This window comes from Amblyraja radiata, chromosome 8 (assembly GCF_010909765.2).
Source record: "Amblyraja radiata isolate CabotCenter1 chromosome 8, sAmbRad1.1.pri, whole genome shotgun sequence".
NCBI lineage: Eukaryota > Metazoa > Chordata > Chondrichthyes > Rajiformes > Rajidae > Amblyraja > Amblyraja radiata.
The window spans coordinates 2,404,321-2,430,125 of NC_045963.1; the positions used below are offsets into that span (position 1 = coordinate 2,404,321).

At 42.0% G+C, this 25,805-nt stretch overlaps 1 protein-coding gene across 4 annotated transcripts in view; it reads left to right on the forward strand.

Annotated features, from left to right (window-relative positions):
• The first annotated feature begins 15,434 nt into the window (after positions 1 to 15,434).
• The window catches only part of scaf8 (SR-related CTD associated factor 8), a 179,340-nt gene continuing 168,969 nt past the window's right edge, over positions 15,435 to 25,805 (forward strand). For 2 of the 4 annotated variants that reach the window (XR_004412787.1, XR_004412788.1), the window contains exon 1: positions 15,482 to 15,713. Coding sequence is in view for 2 of the 4 variants with exons in the window: in XM_033025045.1 (XP_032880936.1) it covers positions 15,684 to 15,713 (30 nt within the window). In the remaining 2 variants the exon portion in view is untranslated. Of the gene's footprint in view, positions 15,714 to 25,805 lie in introns of all 4 variants that reach the window. The other 2 variants (XM_033025045.1, XM_033025046.1) reach the window with 2 other exon arrangements.

The window sequence follows — 25,805 nt, forward strand, 5'->3', positions numbered from 1 at the left end:
TGGTGGATGTCGCATCATCATTGACTTAACGACATTGAATACTTTTGTCAAGTATATACATTTCAAAATGGAAACATTTGTTACTGCCAAACAATTGATTTCCAGAGGATACTTCATGGCATGCATCGATTTAAAAGATGCATACTATCAGTACCCATTCATAAGGATCATCGTAGATACCTAAAGTTTAACTGGATGGGGCAAATATGGCAGTATAAAGCGTTGCCTAATGGTCTAACATCAGCCCCAAGACTATTTAACAAGATATTAAAACCAGCCCTGGCAATACTAAGAAAACAAAAACATATTGTCATGGCATATCTTGATGATATTTTGATAGTGGGCAAAACCCTGGAATTAGCTAAATCAGCAGTATTAGCTACCAAACATTTATTTGAAACTCTGGGGTTTGTCATACATCCAGATAAATCTAAGTTGACGCCATCCACAACTATGGATTATCTGGGATTCACAATTAACTCAGTCCACATGTCTGTAATGTTGCCAAAAGAAAAAGCAGCAGAATTGGCACAAGCCTGCAACAAATTAATGATTACCAATCAACCAACTATTCGACAGGTGGCAAGAATAATTGGGAAATTAGTAGCAGCATTTCCAGCTACCCAGCTTGGACCTTTGCATTACCAAAACTTACAAAGAGCAAAGGTGCAAGTGCTAAAACAACATACAGGTCATTTTGACCGAACCATGAAATTACCAGCTAAAGCAATATCAGAATTACAATGGTGGAAAGTGAACATTTAGCATAGTTCCAGCCCCATTGTTATCAATAACCCAACATTCACGATACAAACGGATGCTAGTGCTCAGGGCTGGGGAGCAACTAACACTATATCTAGTACGGGTGGTAGATGGAACATACAAGAATCATCACTACTACAGACACTGGGTATAAACTATTTGGAAATGTTGGGTGCGTTTTATGGGCTAAAAGCTTACTGTTCAGCTATGCACCATTTGCATGTCCGCCTACAAATTGACAATACCACAGTGGTGGCCTATATTAACCATATGGGTGGGATAAAATCGATATCATGTGATAATCCGGTCAACACAATCTGGCAATGGTGTGTCGACAGACATATTTGGTTATCAGCAACTTACCTACCAGGTAAGCTTAATAAAGTGGCAGACACCAGGTCACGAAAATTCAATGATAACACCGAATGGATGTTAAACCCCAAAGTATTTGCTGAAATTACAAAGCAATATGGAACACCAGCTATCGACCTCTTTGCATCCCGACTGAATCACCAGGTATCAACATATGTCGCTTGGGAACCAGACCCTGAGGCAGCAGCGATGGACGTGTTCTCGCTGAACTGGGGGAAATTGTTTTTCTATGCCTATCCCCTCTTCTGCCTCATCAATCGGGTACTACGCAAAATACAGATGGACTCTGCTTCAGGTATTTTGGTAGTACCCGTCTGGCCTACACAGCCATGGTTCCCTGTGGTCCTTGACATGGTCACTGAACCACCCATGACCATTCCCAGGAGACCAGATCTGTTGGTCCACCCTGTCACAGGCGAGAGTCATCCGTGCCATGACAGAATAAATCTGTTGGGTTGCAGAATTTAAAAAGACCATTATTGGACCTGGGACTGTCAAACAGGACCATTGACATGATGACAGCAACTCACCGACAATCCATCAAGAAACAGTACCTCTCCAGCATCAGGAAGTGGGAAGCGTACTGTTCAAGAACTGGGGCGACATATAGAACAGCAACCATAACGAACGTACTGGAGTTCCTGTCCAGTCTTCACTACGATGAAGGTCTGAGTTACAGTACAATTAATTGTGCTAGGAGTGCACTGTCAGCCTACCTGTGGCAGGCACCAGGACAACATGGGGTGGGGACTGGACATTGTGCCTTCCTCCACAGTGCTACCCACTGTGGGGGGATGATTTTTTTGTCTAATTGTAGTCCTGTAGGTCTGTGTCCAAGATGGCTGCCGTGAAGGGAGAGTGGACGCTGGCGCGCTTTGGCTGCCGCTGCTCTCTCTTCACACTGTGTTTTTGATTTTCTGTTTTTGGATTGAATTCTGTTTTTAATTTGTGTCTCTGTGATGTCTTTTTTTACCTGTTTAATTCCGATTATATGTTTTTATTCCGATTACTATGTAAGGTGTCCTTGAGATGTCTGAAAGGCGCCCATTAAATAAAATTTATTATTATTATTATTAACAGTCCATAGGGTCACATCCGCTGGTGGCCAAATTAATGAAAGGCATCTTTAATACCAACCTCCCTAGACCAAGGTACACCCAGATCTGGGACGTCAGTGTCGTCCTGTCATTTCTAAGGGGATGGTCACCAGCCAGATCCCTGACTCTGGAACAGCTCACCCTGAAAACGGTAAAGCTGATGGCTTTAGTCTCAACCCAAAGGGTCCAGTCCCTACACCTTCTCAGACTGGACAACATGGTCATATCAGCTGACCAAGTTACATTTACTATCTGGGAGCTGGTAAAACAGAGCAGACCTGGAACTTCAGGACTAACTATGGAATTCTGGGCATACCCACCTGACCCCCGTTTATGTGTCATGACACATTTGCTGCAATATCTCAACACAACCAAAGAATCCCGAGGGAGAGAAAAGGCACTATGGGTCAGCTACAAAAAGCCACATGGTCGGGTGTTTGAAGTTTGAAGTTTGATCTCTATTTTATGAGGAGTTACGATGAGGGATTACGTGCCCTCCGCTCCCACCCTCAATTATAAAGGTCAACTGGTATCCTAGTTCTTCTTATCTTTACTATGTTTATTTCAATTACTGTGTTTTCTGTGATTCCACACCGCTGCTTTGAAGAATGTCGCGCATGCATGCTGGCGGGGTCTTCACGTAATCCCTCATCGTACCTCCTCATAAAATAAAGATCAAACTTCAAACTGGTAAGTTCTCGTTTAATCTTACTATTATCTGCCAGGTTTTGACCTGCCCCTCCCACAATCACTCTGAAAAAGGGTCCCTTCACCTGTGCATGTTCTCCAGAGGTTCTGCCTGACCCGCTGGGTTATTCCAGCACTTTGTTTTTATTTGTAAACCAGCATTTGCAGTTTCCTTGTTTCTTCTTTCTCTTTTTGCCCTTTTGTTTCCACGAGAATGATCCTGGGAGAAGGAGACACAGAAATACACACCATGTAGTTATTCTCTCTCCTGCCATACCAATTTTGGGCGCTGAAGGTACTGTACATTTAACGGCTACCGATTATTACCCTATTGGGCCTGTTCCACTTAGACGATTTTTAGGCGACTGTCTTAGACGTAGCAGGTCGCCAAAAAAACGGCGACTGGGCTAATGGGCCTGTCCCACTTAGGCGATTTTTTAGGCGACTGCTGGCGACTACGACAATGGGATTCACCAAAGTCAGCACTGGCGACAACCTACGTACGTACGCTCATTGGCGTCAAACCCCTGATCGCCACTGTAGGAGAAAGTTTTTCACTATGTCGAAATTCCAGCGGCGACCAGAAAGACGCTACGACTCTTTAGGCAACTGAGGAGACTGCTCACGACCATGTGGCGACAGCCTAGTCGCCTGTAGTCACCTAAAAAATAGCCTAACTGGGACATATTGCTGCGTCATAATGTTACTGATCCTACAGGGATTATAGAGGTCAGGATTCTATACATCGTTCAAAGTAGAAACCATTTGTTGCATTTTTTTAACCAATTTTGCTATTTCTTCAGGTATCCAATTTGGCACCAATGCAGTGCGTGCTACAATGTTTCAATGTACCAACAAAGCACAATCTGATTTCTAGGCATGCAGCTTTTGAAGCAATTGCATATTCTTCATAATCAGCAAATCTAAGAATTTCCTTGCTTAATTCCCACTCAGCTGATGACTGAATCCATGAAACCATGTTCCATTGGGGGAGTTGTTTAGTGAGAGAGATAATACTGAATTATATATTAAAATTTCCAGCAATAGGAAAAATCTAATTAATATCAATAATCATATGCTAATATCTTTAAATTTGCACAATAACTTGATAACATTTGTTGAAAATTTATTTTAAGAAAAGATTTTTAAAATTATAGTTAATCAAGGATTATTTGTTCTAATGTGTAGGAAGGAACTGCAGATGCTGGTTTACACCGTAGACACAAAATGCAGGAGTAACTCAGCGGGGCAGGCAGCATCCCAGGAGAGAAGGAATGGGTGACATTTCTGGTTGAGACCCAGTCTGAAGATGCCTGCCTGTCCCGCTGAGTCCCCCTGTCCTGTCCCACTGGGTTGCTCCAGCATTTTGTCTATCTTCATTATTTAAAGCAGGACCATGTCGTATTAAGAGGTTCACGGTGAAATAGACAATAGACAATAGACAATAGGTGCAGGAGTAGGCCATTCGGCCCTTCGAGTCAGCACCACCATTCAATATGATCATGGCTGATCATCCACAATCAGTACCCCGTTCCTGCCTTCTCCTCATATCCCCTGACTCCGCTATCTTTAAGAGCTATCTTGAAAGCATCTAGAGAATTGGCCTCCACTGCCTTCTGAGGCAGAGAATTCCACAGATTCACAACTCTGGGTGAAAATGTTTTTCCTCATCTCCGTTCTAAACGGCCTATCCCTAATTCTTAAACTGTGGCCATTGGTTCTGGATTCCCCCAACATTGGGAACATGTTTCCTGCCTCTAGCGTGTCCAATCCCTTAATAATCTTATATGTTTCAATAAGATGCCCTCTCATCCTTCTAAATTCCAGTGTACAAGACCAGCCGCTTCATTGTATCAACATATGATAGTCCCGCCATCCTGGGAATTAACCTCGTGAACCTACGCTGCACTCCCTCAATAGCAAGAATGTCCTTTCTCAAATTTGGAGACCAAAACTGCACACAATACTCCAGGTGTGGTCTCACTAGGGCCCTGTACAACTGCAGAAGGACCTCTTTGCTCCTATACTCAACTCCTCTTGTTATGAAGGCCAACATGCCATTATCTTTCTTCACCGCCTGTTGTACCTGCATGCTTACCTTCCAGCAACCTCCTGCAAAATTCTTGTTGGTTTATAAGTGAGGTTGAGTTCCAGCATCTCAAAACGGCTGCATTACCTGCCAAGTGATGTAATCCAATTAGGACAAGTGACTAGAAGTTTGGTTAGAACAGTTTTAGAAAACTTTTTTTAAAGAAGGAGCTAGATAGGGGGCTCTTAAAAATAGCAGAGTCAGGGGATATGGGAAGAAGGCAGGAATGAGGTACTGATTGGGGATAATCAGCCATGAGCCAGAGCTCAGAGCCTCAGGAGTTAAGTGTGGGTCCTAGTGGTGAGGTAGTGAAGGTCAGTGTGCTGCGAAATCAAGAACTGGAGGACGCAGATGATTCAATGGTTGTAAGACTAAAGAAGTTTTCTGAGTTTGGGAGGGACGAGGGTTGGAGAGATGCGAAAATAAAGATGACAATTTCAGAAAGGAGACATTGCAGAAGTGATGTCCAATCTAGGTACAGGTACAGCCAGGACAAGTTCAGTAGGCGGACAAGATATGATGTGAGCTTCGGGAACAAGTTGCTGGAAAGCATTTTGTAAACATGTATGCTGCGGACACAATAAGGGGATTGTATATTCAAGGTGACTAAAAGAGTAGGGGATCTGCGTTTTCATCAAGTTCAAGTTCAAACCTATTGTCACATGCACCAATTGGTACACTCATAAGGTCATAAGTAGAGCCAGGATTTTGCCATAAATGCCATGTGCCTTTTCATGCCCTTTATGATGATTTCACCAGGATAATGCCTTTTTCACGATTGAATGCCTAAATCAGCCTTTTTTTGGCAATTTGCTAAAAGGTCGTGCTATTTTCTCCAGTGATTACAATGATGTTTTCTATGTTAACACGTTAATCTTAATGTTGTTATTATTAATGTGTTAACATAGTATAACTTACAAGAAAATTTCCACCACCGGGGCAAAACCGTCGGTCTTTCATTCGTTCGTGCCACTGCCCGCTGAGAAACTGAGTTTCTCCAGCAAAAATGCTGGAGAAACTCAGCGGGTGAGGCAGCATCTATGGAAAGAAGGAATATGCGACGTTTCAGGTCAAAACCCTTCTTCAGACTGATGTGGGGGGGAGGGGGGGGGGGGGGCGGGACAAAGAAAGGAAGAGGCGGAGACAGTAGGACTAGGAGAGCTGGGAAGGGTATGGGGTGGAGGGAGAAGACAAGGGCTATCTAAAATTAGAGAAGTCAATGTTGATACTGCTGGGGTGTAGACGACCCAAGCCAAGTACCCAAGCTTGTCTTCTCACTATATTTACTGCTGGTCATCATTACGGAAACATTATGTTGACAGCAATTTCAACATTGCTGTGTAGAAAATTAGAGATGAAGTTGCATGCAACAAAATATGGATCTCAATAGACGAGACAACCAATGCTCGTGCTCTTACAGTTTTATTCCCCAAAATGTTGCTTTTGACATGCTTATCTGAAGGACTTCATAGAATTGCCAAGCACATATGTAGCTTGTTTCCAAATGTCGATCGCTTAGTTTCCAATGTCAAGAAAATCTTCCTCAAAGCACCGCCACGTGTGCAGTTTTTCAAAGAAATACCGAGATTCCGCTACCTCATCAGCCCATTTAGACTAGGTGGGGTACAAGGCTCTCTGCTGTACTCTACTATGCTGCAAATTTTGAAAAGATAAAAGAAAATGTCAACTGTCTTGGAGAATCTACTCCAGTCAGGAGCATCAGTGAAATCATGCAGAAAAAGTCCCTCCGGTCGCGATCTTGTGTTTTATTGTTTCCAATTTTGCAAACTTCACACAAGCTATCACTTCCCTTGAGAAATGTGGCAAAACATTAGCGAATAACTTGCAGGTTGTCAACAATGTAACTGACGATATTCGTAAAGTTCCTGGCGATGTAGTTAAAGACATGCAAAGAAATGTGAGAGGGTGATTTTAGCTAAAAAAGATCTTGAAGAAATACAACACAGCTAAAGTTCTCAAAGGTAGTTGTAATGCAGAAGATGTCAACATGAATATAGATTCTGTAGCTTGTTTCGGTATGCACCAGTGACCTCAGCTTAGGTAGAAAGAGGTTTTTCACAATTGAAGCATATTCTGTCTGACAGACAGCATAGTTTAACACCAGATTATTTGAAAAAAATGCTAGTAATTATGTATAACCAGGCCACTTTGGTCATTTAATGTAGTATACCTTTATATTATCATTTTTAACCATATTTTGGTGGTGGAAATACATACCTTTTTATGCCTTTTTTGTCAATAAATGCTTTTTTCATGCTTTTTTTGTAATTTATTACGCCTGCCTGCCTGCCTATTTCAGAGTTTTTTGTGCCTATACATCCTGGCTCTAGTCATAAGTGATAGGAGCAGAATTAGGCCACAGAGAAACTGCTCGTAATTTTAAGAGCCTACTTGGTATCGGTGTAGGAAGGAACTGCAGATGCTGGTTTAAACCAAAGATAGACACAAAATGGAGAGAAGGAGTGGGTGATATTTCAGGTAGAGTCTGAACAAGGGTCTCGACACGAAACGTCATCCATTCCTTCTCACCAGAGATGCTGCATGTCCCACTCCAGCATTTTGTGTTCTACCTGGTATCTATTCCATGTGAAATCCAACATATCAAGTAATCCTTGTTGAATTCTCATACTTGCCAACCTGCACAGAGGTAATTCACCAGTGCCGATTTAAGCATGTCTGAAAATTGCCCCTTTTTTTGACCGAGTCTGAAAGCTGACCATGTTATTGTAGCTTTGGAAATACTCTAATGGTTTCAGATTAAAATGCCTTTCAGGCGTTTTCACCATGAGACCCAGGTTGGATCAAACAAACTGCCCATCTTCTCCACAAGCATCAAAACAGCCTTGAAAATAGTTCATGTTCATGTGATAGGACCAGAATTAGGCCATTCGGCCCACCATGCCTACTCCACCATTCAATCATGGCTGATCTATCTCTCCCTCCTAACCCCATTCTCTTGCTTTCGCCCCATATCCCCTGACACCCGTCTTGGATAAAGTGCATCCCTTGGGTGTTATTAGCCTCCTTACATCGTGGAGGCTGTCCCATCGTACTTTGACGTGTAATTAAAGAGAGGAACAAAATAGATGTGTGATAATGTACAGAACACTCAAACTCCGACTGCTTTTGCAGCCACAATATTTACTTTATCACTGCAGTTAAGTATCTAGTCAACAGTGAACACTCCTTGGATGATCATGCTGGGAATTTGACAGTGGCAATACTGCATTGAATATTCTCCTGCCGAACCTAATGGTCTTCTGATACTTGTGTAATACAATTGATACTTGCACGTATCAACCCACGTTACATGTTGTCCTGGTCATACTGCTCCTGATCACAACTGCTGCAATATCTGAGAAGTTGCAAATGGAACTGAACATTGTGCAATCACCAAGTTTTTAATCTCATCATTAAGGGAAGGCCTTTGATAAAAACGCTGAAGATAGTTGAGCTTAGCAGACTGCCCTGAGGAACTCCAGCATCGTCTTTTTTTGTACAAGTTATGACACCAGAAATGAAGAATTGTCACCTTGAATCCCCTTTGATATTAATTTTACTGAGGCTTACTGGTCAATTGCAGTCATTCTCATATCACCTCTGGAATTTAGATATTTTGATCACATTTGTAACCGGATTGAGTTATGGGGCCAAAGCCATAAAGTCGAGATAGAAGGTAGACACAAAATGCTGTAGTAACTCAGCGGGACAGGCAGCATCTCTGGAGAGAAGGAATGTATAAGGAAGGGGAACATAATACAGCAAAGCTCTCAATACCACTGAATACTGAAGAAGGATCTCGACCTAAAATGTCACCTATTCCTTTTCTCCAGAGATGCTGTCTGACCTGCTGAATTATTCCAGAATTTTGTGTCTATCTGACCTTTCGGGTCGAGATCCATCATCAGACTGAACTCAGTGTAGAAGGTGTCTAACTTCGATTTAAACCAGCTTCTGCAGTTCTTTCCTACACATCGTCCAGATAGAAACCAAGTTAGTGCCAATGAGCGTCTGAATACCAGTAGGTTAACAGAGGCAGAGAGCACCCTGGGAAAATATCTGATAGGCATCGCGACTGTACATAGACGTACATAGTATTTTTTTAAATACAACGTGTGCCATCAAAGGGCAAAGAGTGACCGTAGAGCTAATCTAATTTAATACAAGCCCCAGTGTTGAGTGGTGTAATAAATAAATGGTGAAAAGTGCAGAATATAGTGAATATATGGATGTGCTTGAAGGTGCCCTTCATTGCATCGTTGAAAGTTTAGAGAGGCATTTGGATTCATATTTAAACCACAAATTTTAGCTATTTCAATGAAGAAAGATCAGAAAAAATGTTCTTCAACCCTCTGTGTTTTATGGAGAAGTTTGGCAAACACTAGTAACCAAAAAATCAACAATTGTGTTATATAGTTCTGATATCTTACAGTCAAAGTGTCTGGGGTCCTCTCGCGATGTAAAAACTCATCCCACTTCTCTGTATTCCCCTGAGTGTGATCCCACATGCATCCCTTTCTTCTCCACAGCACAACAATTAAGATTCAAGCATATAGATACATTAACAAGAATCTCTAATTATAAAGCATGCACACTTCCAACTCCTCTTATTCTGCCCGTCCTTAAAATATACAATTTCCTCCTTTAGCTGAGAGTAGCTGAGAGTAGATGTTCGTTTAGTTTAGTTTAGAGATGCAATGTGGATGTTGGATTTCACATGGAACAGATACCAAGTAGAACACAAAATGCTGGAGCGGGACAGGCAACATCTCTGGTGAGAAGGAATGGGTGACGTTTTGGGCCGAGACCCTTGTTCAGTCTCTCCCTGAAAAGTCACCCATTTCTTCTCTCCATTTTGTGTCTATCTTTGGAACCAGCATCTGCAGTTCCTTCCTACACAGATACCAAGTAGATGTGTAGCTAAGCTTTATTATTTAATGGTACGTTATTCTGAATTGACCACTTTAGATTATTTTGACTCCTCTATTAGTGGTGTGTGACTAGCTGAACTTTATATTACATTGTGAAGTTCAAAATACTTTCCAAAATACCAGTCAAGTTTAAATTGATAATTGCACCACTGGATATTTTTAAGCAGATAAGTACAATAAGGCATGTCATTTGCCTGTAACAACCATTCACTGAGATTCTAATCACAGCACTGCTATATAAGTGTTTAATATGTATGTGTTTACCTTCAATTAGAGCTGATACTGTTACTGCTAACTTATATTCACAATATCGACAATAGTGTTAAATCGCTGTAAAGCAAAATGTAGTATTGGAGAATTGTTAATAAAAGATTGATTTCGTAATTATTGTTTACAGACTTTACTAATACTCATTCAGGAGCTTAAGATCAATACATTTTTATTGATCAATACAAAATGTATGCGTTAGAACAATAAAGACCGATGAATAATTAGAAATTAATATGATCAAAAACACTTCAGCTTTAAAGCCCTGTCCCACTGTACGAGTTCATTCAAGTGCTCTCCCGAGTTAAAAAAAAAATCAAACTCGTGGAATTAACGTAGCGGCTACGTCGGAGCTCGGGGACGTCTCTTAGCGGCTCGTAACGCTAACGGCAGGTACTCGGGAAACGCTCGGGAAGACTTGTGAAGATTTTTCAACATGTTGAAAAATGTCCACGAGAGTCCCGAGTACCGACTAGCGGCCATTACCGTAAATCTCCGAGTTCGAATCAGGGCAAACTCGGGAGAACTTGAATGAACTCGTACAGTGGGACAGGGCTATAACATTGTCAATATTTGCAACGATAAAGCATTTTGTGTTTTTCACAATCTTTATCTATTATGTTGTTGGCCCATACTTGACATATGAAATATGAAATGACTTCCAACCCAATTGTGGAAACATCCAGACCTTTCCAAATAGTTCATTTAGCATACCAATAATAGCTTGTAAATTATTCAATAGCATGGCTGAAAAGATCGTGCCCATTTGTTGCAGAACCATATCTATATTACAAAAAGTCTGATCTTGACCACTTCCTGTTGTTCTGTATATTGATTTTAGAAAAAAAACGCTGCCACTTACGGCTGTGATTTTTGGCCATCTTACTCGGAGTCCCCCTTCGCTGCGCAGGACAAGAGGATTTTTCCCATCGATTAAAAATAAAAGAGTTATTAGTGTTTAAAAAATGTTGAGATTCTCTCTCCTGACGGCCATGCCCCTTCCGGAGGGACTATAACACCCAGAAGTGTTGAGTGCCTCATTCAGTCTCTGCAAGATGGGGGAGCGAGAGGGTCACGTCTCTCAGTCTCAGCAGTGAATAACACTGAACACGTGTCTACTAAACTGTGTGGTTTTACTGACCTGTCAGTGCCCTTAATGTGGTTTGAAAATATAATTTGGAAATGCTAAAGCATTGTTACCTTTGGTTTGGAAATGCTAAAGCTGTGTTGCCTTTGGTTTGGAAATGCTAAAGTTGCCTTGCCTTTGGTTTGGAAATGCTAAAGTTGCCGTGCCTTCTATATAATTAAGTCTAATCTTGACCACTTCCTGTTTGCGCTTTATATTGATTTTAGAAAAAATGCTACCACGTACAGCTGTGATATTTGGTTATCTAACTCCGAGTTCCACTCCGTTCATCACGTGCCTAGGATTTTTCCCATCGATCAAAAATAAGAGTGTTTAAATAATATTAGTGTTTAAAAAAAAAAAGTTGAGATTCTCTCTCCTGTAAATCATGCCATGAAGGCCACGCCCCTTCTGGTGGGAGGGGGGAGGGGGGAGGGACTATAAAACCCAGAAGTGTGGGCGTGGCTCAGTCTCTGCAAGATGGAGAGGTCATGACTCGCTGGCTTTAGTGGCCTTGCACCCTGCTTGAAATGGTATGAAACTGTACTTGAATTTGGTGGCCTTGCACCCTGCTTGAAGTGGTAAGAAAACTGCACTTAAATTTGGTGGCCTTGCACCCTGCTTGAAGTGGTAAGAAAACTGCACTTAAATTTGGTGGCCTTGCACCCTGCTTGAAATGGAATTTCAAGGAATAGCCGTGAGTGAGCTGCAGCCCACCAGCCGTGATTGAGTGAGCTGCCAGCACAACAGGCTTGAGTCACTGAGCTGCCAGCCCAAGAATCCATTTGGCCCACAATGTTCACACTAGCCCTCTGGAAACCAGTCCCTTCAGCCCACAACACCCATACTAGCATTCCAGAAAGCCCCCCCCCCCTCCCCCCCCCCCCCCCCCCCCCCCCCCCCCCCCCCCACTGGCCACCAATATTGGAATTGGTGGAGAGGTGGAATATTGCGTTGGGGGACCAGCCCTCCCGTGTGATGCTGGGACACAACGGGTCACACTTAGTCTAGTTTGGTATATTTTTGAAGCGGGGATTTATCTTCCTGCTATGCTGAAACCTTTCCAGATCAGAAAGAGATGGATTAAAATTGTGAAATTAATTAATGTAACAAATAGCTTTAAAAAAAAATAATAATAATAATAATGAATGGATATATATTTTCTATTACTTTTTAGTTGCTTTATCGTTTTCTCAATTCAATCTTTTAAATTTCCCACTTTTTCAGTTGACGAAAGTTCACCATATTTCTTCCTGCAACATTTCTCTATTCTTCTCTCAACCCTTAAACCTCTTCGTTTCAAAATATTCTTTAATGGTCCGGTCATTCTCAGGCCTCAAATGACTTGTCCCTTTATCATCTTGCACTTCCAGGAATAAGCAGAGCAAAATACATTTTACCGGCAAGATAAAAGTACTAACGTGGGACATTCCAGCAACCATAAGGCCATCGCAAATTTCCAATGTAATGTCTTCATAATCTGCTAAGTATTGATTAAATTAATACTGAGAAAAGGGAGTGAGCCCTTCAGCTCATGAGGCGGCTCCATATTTTATAGAATTATCTGCTCTACAACTCAGTTTATATACTTTTAATCCTTGATATGCTTACTTGCTACAGAAAAAAAAGTTAAATCGGTATCTACTGTTTTTTTGGGGCAGAGTACCAGATTTTCTTTGTTGTTTGTGTGAACAGACCTAGTTGTGACTTTGTGCTCCAATGTCTTGCATTATGGCATATGTTCTCCATATCTGTCCTGCATAATTATTTTATCATTTGAAACCTTTGTTGGATCAAACTGGAAGCATTTAAACTCAAGTTAATTTAAGCAAATCATACACAATTTTCTTCATATTTTTCACTGAGTAAACAATTATTCAGATATTCCAAAGGGTGCCAGAAATTTGTCAAAATGGTAGAATGGCTGAAGGAAATCAATTATTTGAAAGATCAGATCACCTGGCATCATTATCAAGTCCAAGACTGTTAAACTGGGATCAAATAGAGGTCTTCCAAGTTAGGAAAGACTTGGACCGAAGATGGACACAAAGTGCTGGAGTAACTCAGCGGGACAGGCAAGCATCTCTACACAGAAGGAATGGGTGACGTTTCGAGTCGAGACCCTTCTTCAGAACGGTTTGGATTCTGATAAATCAGATTGGGAGAAATTACATCCATAAGCAGAATGGTTGGTAAGCAAGAAGTAGAGTTTTTAGTTAATGGGAAAAAATGGAGAAATGAATCAAAATTATTTATGTAATATATTGTGATTATCTGGAAAGGATTCTCTGAAAAAAGCAGTGGAAACCGGTTTAATAGTAATGTTAAAAGTAGAATTAGAATTTGCAAGCACCCCAGCGAAGGAATAATTAATAGTGTAATAAGTTGAACTGCTCTTTCAATGAACCAATACTGGCAAAGTGGGTGGGGGGGATAATATTGTGCAATTCAAGAATATCAGCACATGAAGGATGTAAAATATGGATGAATTTCTGTGATAGCTCACAATTTTCCCAATATTCTGAGTGTGAACGATGTGAGAAATTACTGTTAAATGGCAATCGTTTGCCACGTGTCTCTCCTCACTTTTCTTCATGCCAGCAAATCACATGGTGCATAGATGAGTTTTTCCAAATGGTTTCTGCAGTTTATAGTAAACATTAGGACAAGCTTTGTAGAAATTCACTATTCACCACCACACTTCTCCGTCTATGTTTCAGAGATAAATTAGGAAGCTCCAAAACCAACATTATGGAGTGATATCAAACCACAATAATACTCCTTTGATAGCAGCAGATCAGCACTATATTCCTTCCCTACTTACCTAGCGTGGTGAAATCTTATGTTTTCTGTCTGGAGCTCCACATTTGCTTTGCAACACTGTGGTAACAATTATATTTTGCACTCTGCCCCTGAAACTCAGTTCCATTTAAGTGATTTTGAATAAATTGAATTTAATAAATGTTATTAGCCAAGTATGTATACATACAAGGAATTTGCCTTGGTGCTTTGCTCGCAAGGATAACAAGATATACAGTAGACAAATAAAAAATAATTTAAACATGTGAAGAATGAATTAAAGATATCAGAGTCAGGGGATATGGTGAGAAGGCAGGAACGGGGTACTAATTGTGGATGATCAGCCATGATCACTGTGAATGGCCGTGTTGGCTCGACGGGCCGAATGGCCTACTCCTGCACCTATTGTCTATTGAAATAAAATACCAGAGCACAAGGAGGCTACAGACTTTTGGCTGTTGAGTAGAGCTACTGCTCGTGGGGGAAAAAGCTGTTTTTATGTCTGGCTGTGGCTAGCCCATATGATTCTCAGTGTAACCCAGAGAGTTGTGAATCTCTGGAATTCTCTGCCACAGACGGCAGTGGAGGCCAATTCACTGAATGCATTTAAAAGAGTTGGATAGAGGTCTTGGGACTAGTGGAATCAAGGGATATGGAGAGAAGGCAGGCATGGGTTACTGATTGTGGATGATCAGCCATGGTCACAATGAATGGCGGTGCTGGCTCAAAGGGCCAAATGGCCTCCTCCTGCATCTGTTTTCTATGTTTCTATATAACAAATTGGGGTCAAGGAAAGAGCGTTCACGTCGCGGCCCTGTTTCCACCAAGCTTTCCACCACCACGTATAATTGTAGTTACACAAAAATGCTGGAGAAACTCAGCGGGTTCAGCAGCATCTATGGAGCGAAGGAAATAGGTAACGTTTCGGGCCGAAACCCTTCTTCAGACGTATAATTGTATGCAGATGCTGAGAAGTGTGTTCAGCTCTGGCTGATCTTGTGTGTGGACTGGACAGGAAGGATATAACAAATGTAACTTCCGTGCTCCATTGTTAATACCCGTCTCCGCCGAGTTACTCCAGCAGCATGTTGTGTCTGGACTGTCTACCTTCGGTGTAACCCAGCAGCTGCAGTTCCTGGCTGCACACACATCATTTTCTCTCCATTCCCTCCTGCGGCCTGTCCTGTTGAGTGTGTCAGGCCGGCCGGCCGCTGTGTGGTGGGGGCGGCTTCACCACAGTCTCTGTGTGTGTGTGTGGCGGCGGCCGCTGGCCAGCAGGTGTCGCTGTGGGCGCAGTGATTGTCCGCTGTGTGTGTGTGTGTGCGCTGCTGCCGCCGCCATGTTGTCTCACTGCAGCTGCACCAACGCCGCCGCCTCCGCCGCCGCCATGAGGGAGAAGCGCTGCCGCCGCCGTCACCGAGTCTGACTCCGACGCAAACCTCCACCACCTTCCCCATCTCCATCACCTCCTCCCCCCACCCCCACCCCCACCCACCCTCCTCTCTCAGGCGAGGGGACAGCAGCGCCGAGCCATGGAGGCCGTCAAAGCCTTTAATAACGAGGTCGGTGTGAGCCGCAGTTGTTGTTTGTGGGGGTGGGGTGGGTGGGGGGAGAGGTGACGGTTGGCGGCCGCCGCCATCACCATCGCCATCGCCGCCCGCCCGCTCGGTGGGGGACAGGGGAGGGGGAGATCACCATCACGGTACATCGGTACGGTGGAGCCGGGCCTGGGCGGAGGGTGAAGAAACCGGGCCTTCCCCTCACCACCCCCCGGGCTCCTCAAACGGAAACTCCGCTGCTGCCTGCGGCCTACACGGTGGCGGCGGGGCCCGGCCCGGCCACAGTGGGGGGGGGGGGGGGGGGGGGGGAGGGCCGCCTAGGGGAGGCTCGTTGCCCGCACCGTCGTCTGTGGGCGGCGGGGGGGGGGGGTGGGGGGGCTGGAGCCGACCGTTGTCCGCCTCGTCGACGTGGGATCAGGCACAGGCGACGGCGGCGGCGGGCTGGAGGGGGACAGGGCGGCCTGGCTCTAGAGGCTCCTTGCCCGCCCCTCCACCAGCCACAGGCGGCGGCCTGGAGTAGCTCCTTGCCCGCCCCTCCACCAGCCACAGGCGGCCGCTGCCCCCCCCCACATCTCCACCCTGGATGTGCACAGTCATTGAGCAATGCGGCCTCAAGCCATGCTCTCTCGTTAACCCGCGGCCTCCATCTCCATCCCGTAATATCCACGGGTTGTTTTTTTTAACTCGCATTTCAACGCGTTCTTTTAAAAAATAATAATTTCTAATACTTGACGGCGCTGCTTTTTTTTGTTGAAAATCAAACAAAAGTTTTACTGGACTTTATACAGAGGAACTATGTCAGAGCTCTAAAGATTCATCTACAATTACTTGGACTAAAAAAAACCCCAAAGTATGAATGGAAAATGATGGATCGTTTTACTGTAATCAAACCATCAGGACAGAACATTAGACTTTTATCACAATGATTAAAATGTTGACGGGGTCTCATATTTACAAACAAATTAGTGGCTAAAATTAACGGGCCTGTTTTGTGTTCTCAGTTGGATGTGTAGCAGATCTAAACGTTAGATGGAAGATACTTGTCAAAATAACACAATTTAAATACGGAGGTTTAACAACATAAGCACCTGGAATTAATGTCAAGAAGTCCATAAGGATAGTACTGTCTTGGGGATGTTTCAAAGTTTAATTTAAAAACTTAATCTTTACATGGTTTTCTCCCTAAAGTCAACAAGATTGCTTATTTATTCTACACGGGCCATGTCCATTATCATGAACAGGATTGCCAAATATTTAAAACTTGCCCATAAGTGCAAATTGGTGTCCAACCCAAAAGGTCATGGCAAAAATCTGCACGGCATGAATCATAGAGAAACTGGTGGAGTGTTCTGCACAGATTGACAACTTTAATAAAACACTTTGCAGAAAATATAGAATGTGCTTTTTCAATCTAAAGTTTGGGCACCAAACATTAACAGTATTTAGGGATTCTCATGAGTTACTCCAGTTGAATGTGTGATCTTCTCAATCAGTACTAGGAATTGATGACATCTTGTAGAAGAGTGAGGGACAGTAAAATTGATACACCAGCACCCTTGGAACTAAATAGTGTGGGATTAGCAGATATTCTGGACTATTGGATTTTACTCCATTAATAGTTTAGTTTTACATTAATACAGTGCGGAACAGGCCCACACCGATCAGCGATCCCCACACGTTAACGCCATCCTACACACAAGGACCAATTTGCACTTATACCAAGCCAATTAATCTACAAACCTGCACGTCTTTGGAGTAGGAGGAAACTGAAGGTCTCAGGAAACCCACGCGGTCACGGGGAGAATGTATGAACTCTGTACAGACAGCACCCACAGTCGGGATTGAACCCTGGTCTCTGACGCTGTAAGGCAGCAACTCTACCGCTGTGCAGCCCTTACACAAGCACACTTTTATTTTGTGTCAGATCATCAGGATTTCTGAACAATTGAGTGCTAGATTATCAGTTTTTCTATATTTAATTGTACATGCATGCCCTCTTTTGTAGTATCCATACACAGTTGAATGATTAGCCTAAGCAAAAATCTCACTAAAAGCGTGCTACAAAACATCAGAAACTTTTGAGGCTTGTGGTATAATCCAAAGGGAATAAAATGGATCCTATTCTCAGCAGTGATGAGATTTGTTGCTTTATTCTATATTGCATACTATTAAACAGGTACACCACTTAGTGCACCTGTGATCTTGAAAGTATGAGATCTGACCATTGACAATAGTCTTATATACAACTTTCCACCACCCTGCCACCTATCAGAGGGACATATCTGTAAATGTTGCAACAGGTGTTCAACTTTCATATTCCTGATGGTCATTCTCCATTCATGATGCTTTCATTGGTAGGTATGGAGCACATTTATTCCTTGTTCGTTTTACTTTGGTCTTAGAATCCTTTTGACTTCTAGGAAGCTAGTAGTTTTATTATTGAAATCTGGAGATGTTAATTTTTGGCAGTGTTCTTGTACAAATATATCATTGATTCTTTGTACTGACCTAGTCAACAGTTCTGAGTACAGTTGAGTGATTTATGAAAAAGGTTATTCTAAACTAAACAAGTTGTACATATGCAGATTTCCAAGAAGTGTGGATGTTTGATTGACACATGGTAGTAACCTTAATCCTTCAGGTTGCTTATGTTGATCTAGCAATTTTATTTTATTTGGTTTTTCAACTAAAACTGGATGAAATATCACATAAACAGATCATGTTCTATCTGATCATGTGCCTATTCAAAAGCCTCTTAAATGTCGCTATCGTCTCTGGTCTAATTTGAATTTTCACACTGAGAAAATTAAAGGGATAAAGATAGCAGCATTAAAAAAAAATGGACATTGGTATTTACTGGGGTATTAAAGTTTATAAAGTATCCAAGTAGTCAAACTGGTGATAAGCTGTGCCTGCACAAAACCAAGTTTTGGGACACACGAGAATGCTATGACTTGATATTATTTCCCCCCCCCCCCCCCGTCTCCAGGAAGTGTGTCACATGGTATCTAATTAAGACCATTAATATAGGCTATTCATCCTCACCACAAGTTAAGTGCAATCACTGTAATACCCTTGCATCAGTAACTTAGTTTTAAAAATTGCAGGTGATCCAGTGTCAGCATTTTGATATGCGAGGCAGATAGAAAGATTCACTCTTTTGCACCATCTCGAGATAGCCTTGTTTAGTTTAGAGATACAGCATGGAAACATGCCCTTCGGCCCATTGAGACCATGCCGACCACCCGTTCACACTGTTTCTATGTTATTCCACCTTAGCATCTATTCTCCACATACCAGGCAATGTTACAGGGCCCAATTAACCTACAAATGCAAGCATCTTTGGGATCTGGGAGGAAATCCACGTGGTCACAAGGAGAACGTGCAAACTCCACACAGACAATACCCAGGGTCAGGATTGAACCTGGGTCTCTGAAGCTATGAGGCAGCAGCTCTATCAGCTGTCCCATTGCTGTGGAAATTTAATGCTGTACTCTTTTAACAACTTCTACTGGAAGATATATATTTTCTCTATACTTTCAATTCTTAAATGCCCCCATGGTCCTCATCTTTTACACATAAGAATTATTTCACGCGATGACAATCCATCTAAATAAAATTCATAAAATCTATATAATTTGTAAATTCAATGTTCATAAGTTTCAGTCGAATATGTAAACAAAATCCATGCTCACTCTGATTTGTCCATTTTCCCAAAGGTAACTTTACAATGACTACTAGCAGGCCATAGGCCTACAATTTCCTTTTTTTCTGTCCTTTCCTTTCTTAATAAGCAATGGTAAAATGTCAACTTCTATTAGGTAGTATGCCTCTTGAATTGTGAGACTTATTTCTACCTTTCTCATTGTGATGGAAACCAGGAGTCCTGCAGATTGTCTATCTTATAGGCTTTTCTATAACAGTTAAGCCTATTTAATCTGTTTAGTTTCTTTACTCCCATTGCTGTTATTTTTAGTGTCATAGAGTGATACAGTGTGGAAACAGGCCCTTGTGACCCAACCTGCCCACAACATGTCTCACCTACACTATTCCCAACTGCCTGCGTTTAGTCTATATCCCCCCCCCCCCCCCCAAACTTGTCCTATTCATGTACCTGTCGAACTGTTTCTTAAATGCTGAGATAGTCCCAACCCAACTACCTCCTCTGGCAGCTTGTTCCATACACCCGCCACCCTTTGTGTGAAGAAGTTACCCCTTCGGATTCCTATTAAATCTTTCCCCCTTCACCTTAAACCTATGTCCTTTGGTCCTCGAATCACCTACTCTGGGCATCTATCCCTCTCATGATTTTATACACCTCTATAAGATCACCCCTCATCCTCCTGCACTCCCAAGGAGTAGAGTCCCAGCCTACTCAACCTCCCTATAGCCCAGACCCTCTAGTCCTGGCAACATCTTCTTAACATCCGTCGTATTTCCTTTACCCTCATTATTGTGAAGACTGATACAAACTTGCTATTTGGCAAGAGTATTTTATTCTGAAACATAGTTTTAATGTGCATTCATTTCACTTTTGTATCGTCTTTCCTATTGTCAAGGGTTATTACAATTAAATATTTTGCCCTTTTAGAATTATGTACAGATTTGTCTGGAGTTTACAGTAGAGACCATTTGTAGATAGTAAAAATGGTTACCAAGAATTACAGCAGAATGTTGATCAGAGCTGCCACGTAGTACGGATATTCCGTATTTTGTACGGAAATGCGATAAGAATACGGATGTACGGGTTTGCTTTGTAAAATACGGATTTTTTTTAAATCGACCCGACTTCCTATTTCATCTTGCTGCTTAAAAAAAATGCAAGGATATAAAGTCATATTGTAACTCTAAAAATTATAGCAGATTAAATCTATTAGTATTTTAAATTTCAAGATCTGGATGATTATTTTTGTAAGCTTTGATCTGCCTGTCCCGCTCCAGGTTTAAACAGCGCTGTCAATTTAGCATGTGGGAATTTAAATGAACAGCGCAATGGGTTCTAATTGTAGCGCTACCAGCTGGAGCGCTATTGCCATTACACATAACGCTATGGGTCACAGACTGTTCGGGGAGGGAGGGAGAAAAAAAGGAAGTGAGGGAGGGAAAGGGGGAGAGAGAGAGAGGGAGGGAAAGAGAGGAAGGAGGGAGAGGGAGGCTTCCAAAATGGCTTCTACATTATCATCTGGTGCTAAAAGCAGGAAGCAGCCGTTCAAACAGAAATATACAAAGAGATGGCAATGAATGCGCTGTCAAGTAAAGTGTGTAGAAGACATGTCAATTGGTAGAAAAGTTATGCATTCTTGTACTCTTACATGGTTATGACCTCACATTAAAAAAAACATGTTTTCAGCAAAATGGCACTGCGTAAAAATACCGATTTCCTCAGCAAAATACTGATTTTCAGGTACTAGAATACTGAAATGCTCTGACAAAACTTGGCAGCTCTGGGGCATGTGGACTGAGGAATGGTTGATGGGAGTTTAATGCAGATAAGTATGTGGTGCTGCATTTTGGGAAGCCAAACCAGGATAGGATCTTCACATTGAATGCGTGGGCCATGGGGAGTGTAGACTAGAGGGATCTAGCAGTGCAGATACATAATACCTTGAAAGTGGTTGCCCAGGTATTTGGTACAACTGAATTTGGAGTATTGTGTACATTTCTAGTCGCCGACTACATAAAGCATGTGGTGGCTTTGGAGAGTGCACAAGAGGTTTACTGGAAAGCTGCCTAGATTAGACGGCATTAGCTATATGGAGACTTTTGACACACTTGGATTGTTTTTTGTGGAACATCAGAGGCTGAGGGAAGAGCTGATGGAAGTATATTAATATATTAGAGGCTTAGATAAGGGAGATGGTCAGAACCCTTTGTCTAAGATGGAATTGTCAAAGATCAGAAAGCATTTCTTTAAGGTGAGAAGGGCATGTTTTTTTTCTGATAGTGACATTAAAGAGACTTTTAGGCACGTGAATGCGTAGGGATATGGATCACATGCAGGCAGAGGAGATTATTTGAATCTGACATCATCTTCGGCACGGACATGGGCCATGGGCCTGTTCCTATGCATTACTGCTGTTATTGATATGTTCTTATCAAAATCCAATACATATTATGGTGCCACATTATCTCTGTCCATGTTTTTTTACTTTTAAATATTAGATCAAACTTGATCTTCCCTTTTGAAAACTGGTGATCAAGATGTTTTTCAGTTTATTTGAAGAAAGATTCTGTTATCTTTCCTGCCATCCATTTTGACTTATGGGTTCATGGTTCCATTAATTTATTCTACTTTTTTTAAAGTAAAAAAGGTGTGTTAATTGTCTATCTGCCTGCTTTTAAAATTTATATTTAGTAGCTGATTAATTTCCTCAGTAAACAGTGACATCTAAGTGGACCTGGCCTTGTGTTGTATCAAAGGTCATTGAGCCTTATATTAATTATTAGTTACTTTATCCATTGATTCTACTTTCTAGCTAGTTTGCTGTGGTCAGTTCCTGTTTCATCCTGCATAATCTGCCTTAACTATATTTAAAATCTTGGTTTGTGATCCATTAATCTCCCTTGCTTGTGTGAAATTGTGTTATATTATGGTCACTGTTGTCTGGCTGCCATCTTAATTCAACAATTGACTAATACTGGTTCATTGCTAATCTGGTCTTAATCTTTGATTCAAGGACATATTTCCAATGCACTGAAAAATCTTGATACTTTTTAGAACTTGAGTTATCGGCTCACCTTAACCTACATGAGCTTTAAAATCTTTCTGTTTTAATCTGTGTTTGCCATGAGGTTCACCAATAACTTCCACTGTCGGATGTCCCCTCTCTAATTCGGTATTTCTGAAAATTCCTCTACCATGCATGCACAGTCTGGCATTTTTAAGGACATTTGTTTTATGCGATTAATTGTCTTAATGTGTTGGTAGGCTGCCTTGGCATGTTGTAATTGACCAATATAATAACCTGAAATTAAGGTTGAAACTGCTGATGCTGGAATTTTGAACAAATTGTGTTGGAGAAACTCAGCAGGTCATACAGCATCTGTGGAGGGAATTTCTGAAGTGACCCGACACAAAACACCTGTCCATTCATTTTACAGATGCTGCCTAACGTGCTGGGTGCCCCCAGCACTTTTTTTCTGAAATTAATGTTTTTGAGAAAATATCACAGTAAACCATTACTTTAATTCAAAGCAACATATCAAAAGGGAATCCAAGATGTCTTTGGAGAGCATTGTTCCACTTCTCTGTGCATCTCAATGCACTTTGAAGTATAATGACAATATAGGCCAGTGGAACAGCCATGTTGTCCGATTTCATGAACAATTGGTAAATTATTCTCAGTGGTGCAGAAAGAAATCCCGAGTAGCAACATAGAAAATAGGTGCAGGAGGAGGCCATTCGGCCCTTCGAGCCAGCACCGCCATTCATTGCGATCATGGCTGATCGTCCCCAATCAATAACCCGTGCCTGCCTTCTTAAATCCATCCAATGATTTGGCCTCCACTGCCCTCTGTGGCATGGGAATTCCACAAATTCACAACTCTCTGGGTGAAAAAGTTTTTTCTCACCTCAGTCTTAAATGGCCTCCCCTTTATTCTAAGATTGTGGGCCCTGGTTCTGGACTCGCCCAACATTTGGAACATATTTCCTGCATCTAGCTTGGCCAGTCCTTTTATAATTTTATGTTTCTATAAGATGCCCCCTCATCTTTCTAAACTACAGTGAATACAAGCCTAGTCTTTTCAATCTTTCCTCATATGACAGGGATCCATCTCGTGAACCTACGCTGCACTGCCTCAATCACAAGGATGTCCTTCCTCAAATTAAGAGACCAAAACTGTACGCAATACTCCAGATGTGGTCTCACCAGAGCCCTATACAACTGCAGAAGAACCTCTCTACTCCTATACTGAAATCCTCTTGTTATGAAGGCCAACATTCCATTAGCTTTCTTCACTGCCTGCTGTACCTGCACGCCAACTTTCAGTGACCGGTGTACAAGGACACCCAGGTCTCGCTGTGCCTCCCCCTTACCTAACCTAACCCCATTGAGATAATAATCTGCCCCCTTGTTTTTGCCACCATAGTGAATAACCTCACATTTATCTATATCATACTGCATCAGCCCACTCACTCGACCTGTCCAGGTCACCCCGCAACCTCCTAACATCCTCTTCACAGTTCTCACTGCCACCCAGCTTTATGTCATCCACAAACCTGCAGTGTTGCTCCTAATTCCCTCTTCCAAATCATTAATATATATGGTAAACAGTTGCGGCCCCAACACCGAGCCTTGCGGCACTCCACTCGCCATTGCCTGCCATTCTGAAAAGGACCCGTTCACTCCTTCTCTTTGCTTCCTGTCTGCCAACCAATTTTCTATCCACGTCAACACACGACCCCCAATACCATGTGCTCTAATTTTAGTCACCAGTCTCCTGTGCTGGACCTTATCAAAGACTTTCTGAAAGTCTAGATACACTACATCCACTGGCTCCCCTTCATCCAATTTACTTGTCACATCCTCAAAAAATTCCAGAAGATTAGTCGAGCATGATTTTCCTTTCATAAATCCATGCTGACTTGGACTAATCCTTTTACTGCTATCCAAATGCCCCATTATTACCTCTTTAATAATTGACTCCAGCATCTTTCCCACCACCGAAGTCAGGCTAACTGGTCTGTAATTCCCCGTTTTCTCTCTCGCTCCTTTCTTGAAAAGTGGGATAACATTAGCTTTCTTCCAATCCACAGGAACTGATCTTGAATCTATTGAACATTGGCAAATGATCACCAACGCATCCACTATTTCTAGAGCCACCTCCCTGAGGACCCTGGGATGCAGTCCATCAGGCCCCGGGGATATATCATCCTTCAGTCCCATTAGCCTACCCAATACTATTTCTCGCATAATGAAAATTTCTTTCAGTTCCCCGGCCCCCTTAGATCCTCTGTCCTCCAGTACTTCTGGGAGATTGTTTGTGTCTTCCTTAGTGAAGACAGATCCGAAGTACCTGTTCAACTTTTCTGCCATTTCCTTGTTCCCCATAATAATTTCACCCATGTCTGCCTTCAAGGGACCCACATTTGACTTTGCTACTCTTTTTCCCTTAACATATCTAAAGGAGCTTTTTCTGTCCTTCTTTATATTCCTGGCCAGCTTCCCTTCATACTTCATATTTTCAGCCCGTATTGCCCATTTTGTTTCCTTCTGTTGTCTTATGAAAGTTTCCCAATCCTCTGGCTTCCGGCTACTCTTTGCTGTGTTCTACATCTTTTCTGTTAGTTTTATTCTATCCCTAACTTCTCTTGTCAGCCACGGTTGCCTCCTACTCCCCTTAGAATCTTTCTTCATCAGCATGTCCATGTCCTGAGTTTGAGTTTTGTTTAATGTGAATTCACTGGCTAGGAAAGTACATAGTGATAGGTGGGATTCTTAAATGCATGTATTTGTATGTATTGGCATGCAGACTGTACAAAGGTGACTTGAAAGATCTGGACTTTAGTTGGATACATTGAGAGTTTAAATGTTATTTAAAAATATGAATCGAGGTAAATTCAAGATTTTGATACAACGAGCAGCAAAATGTAGATTGCCATTCCAGTTTACAAAATGAGAATAGTCTATTTGGAACACCATTAAAAAATAATAATTTAAGTGCCAGAAGGGACCGATGGGATGTTGACCTACACCCATTGACAGGAAATGTATCCAGTGCCATCCATGCATATACACATGCAATTGTAAGAGATTTAGGATCACCAGTTCACCTTTTTGGATGAAGTATGGTGTTCTGCGTGCAATACAGATTTTTTTAAATATCTGGAGAGATTTTTGCTATTTACAGTCTGTTCTCCGTTTAAAAGCGTGATCTATGGAATCTGGTAATATCTGTGCTCGCTGGAATTTAGCATTAAAGGATATTTTAGTGCTATCATTACCTGGAAAAATTGGATATTTAACTTGTCCATCTGTTTCTACATGTTAAAAGCACATATTTTCAAAAATGTTGTTTGTTATGGAGGAAGAAGGATGGCTTGAAAAAACTAAAGCAGTGAGGTTGCATTATTGTCATCATTTCTCTTGCCAT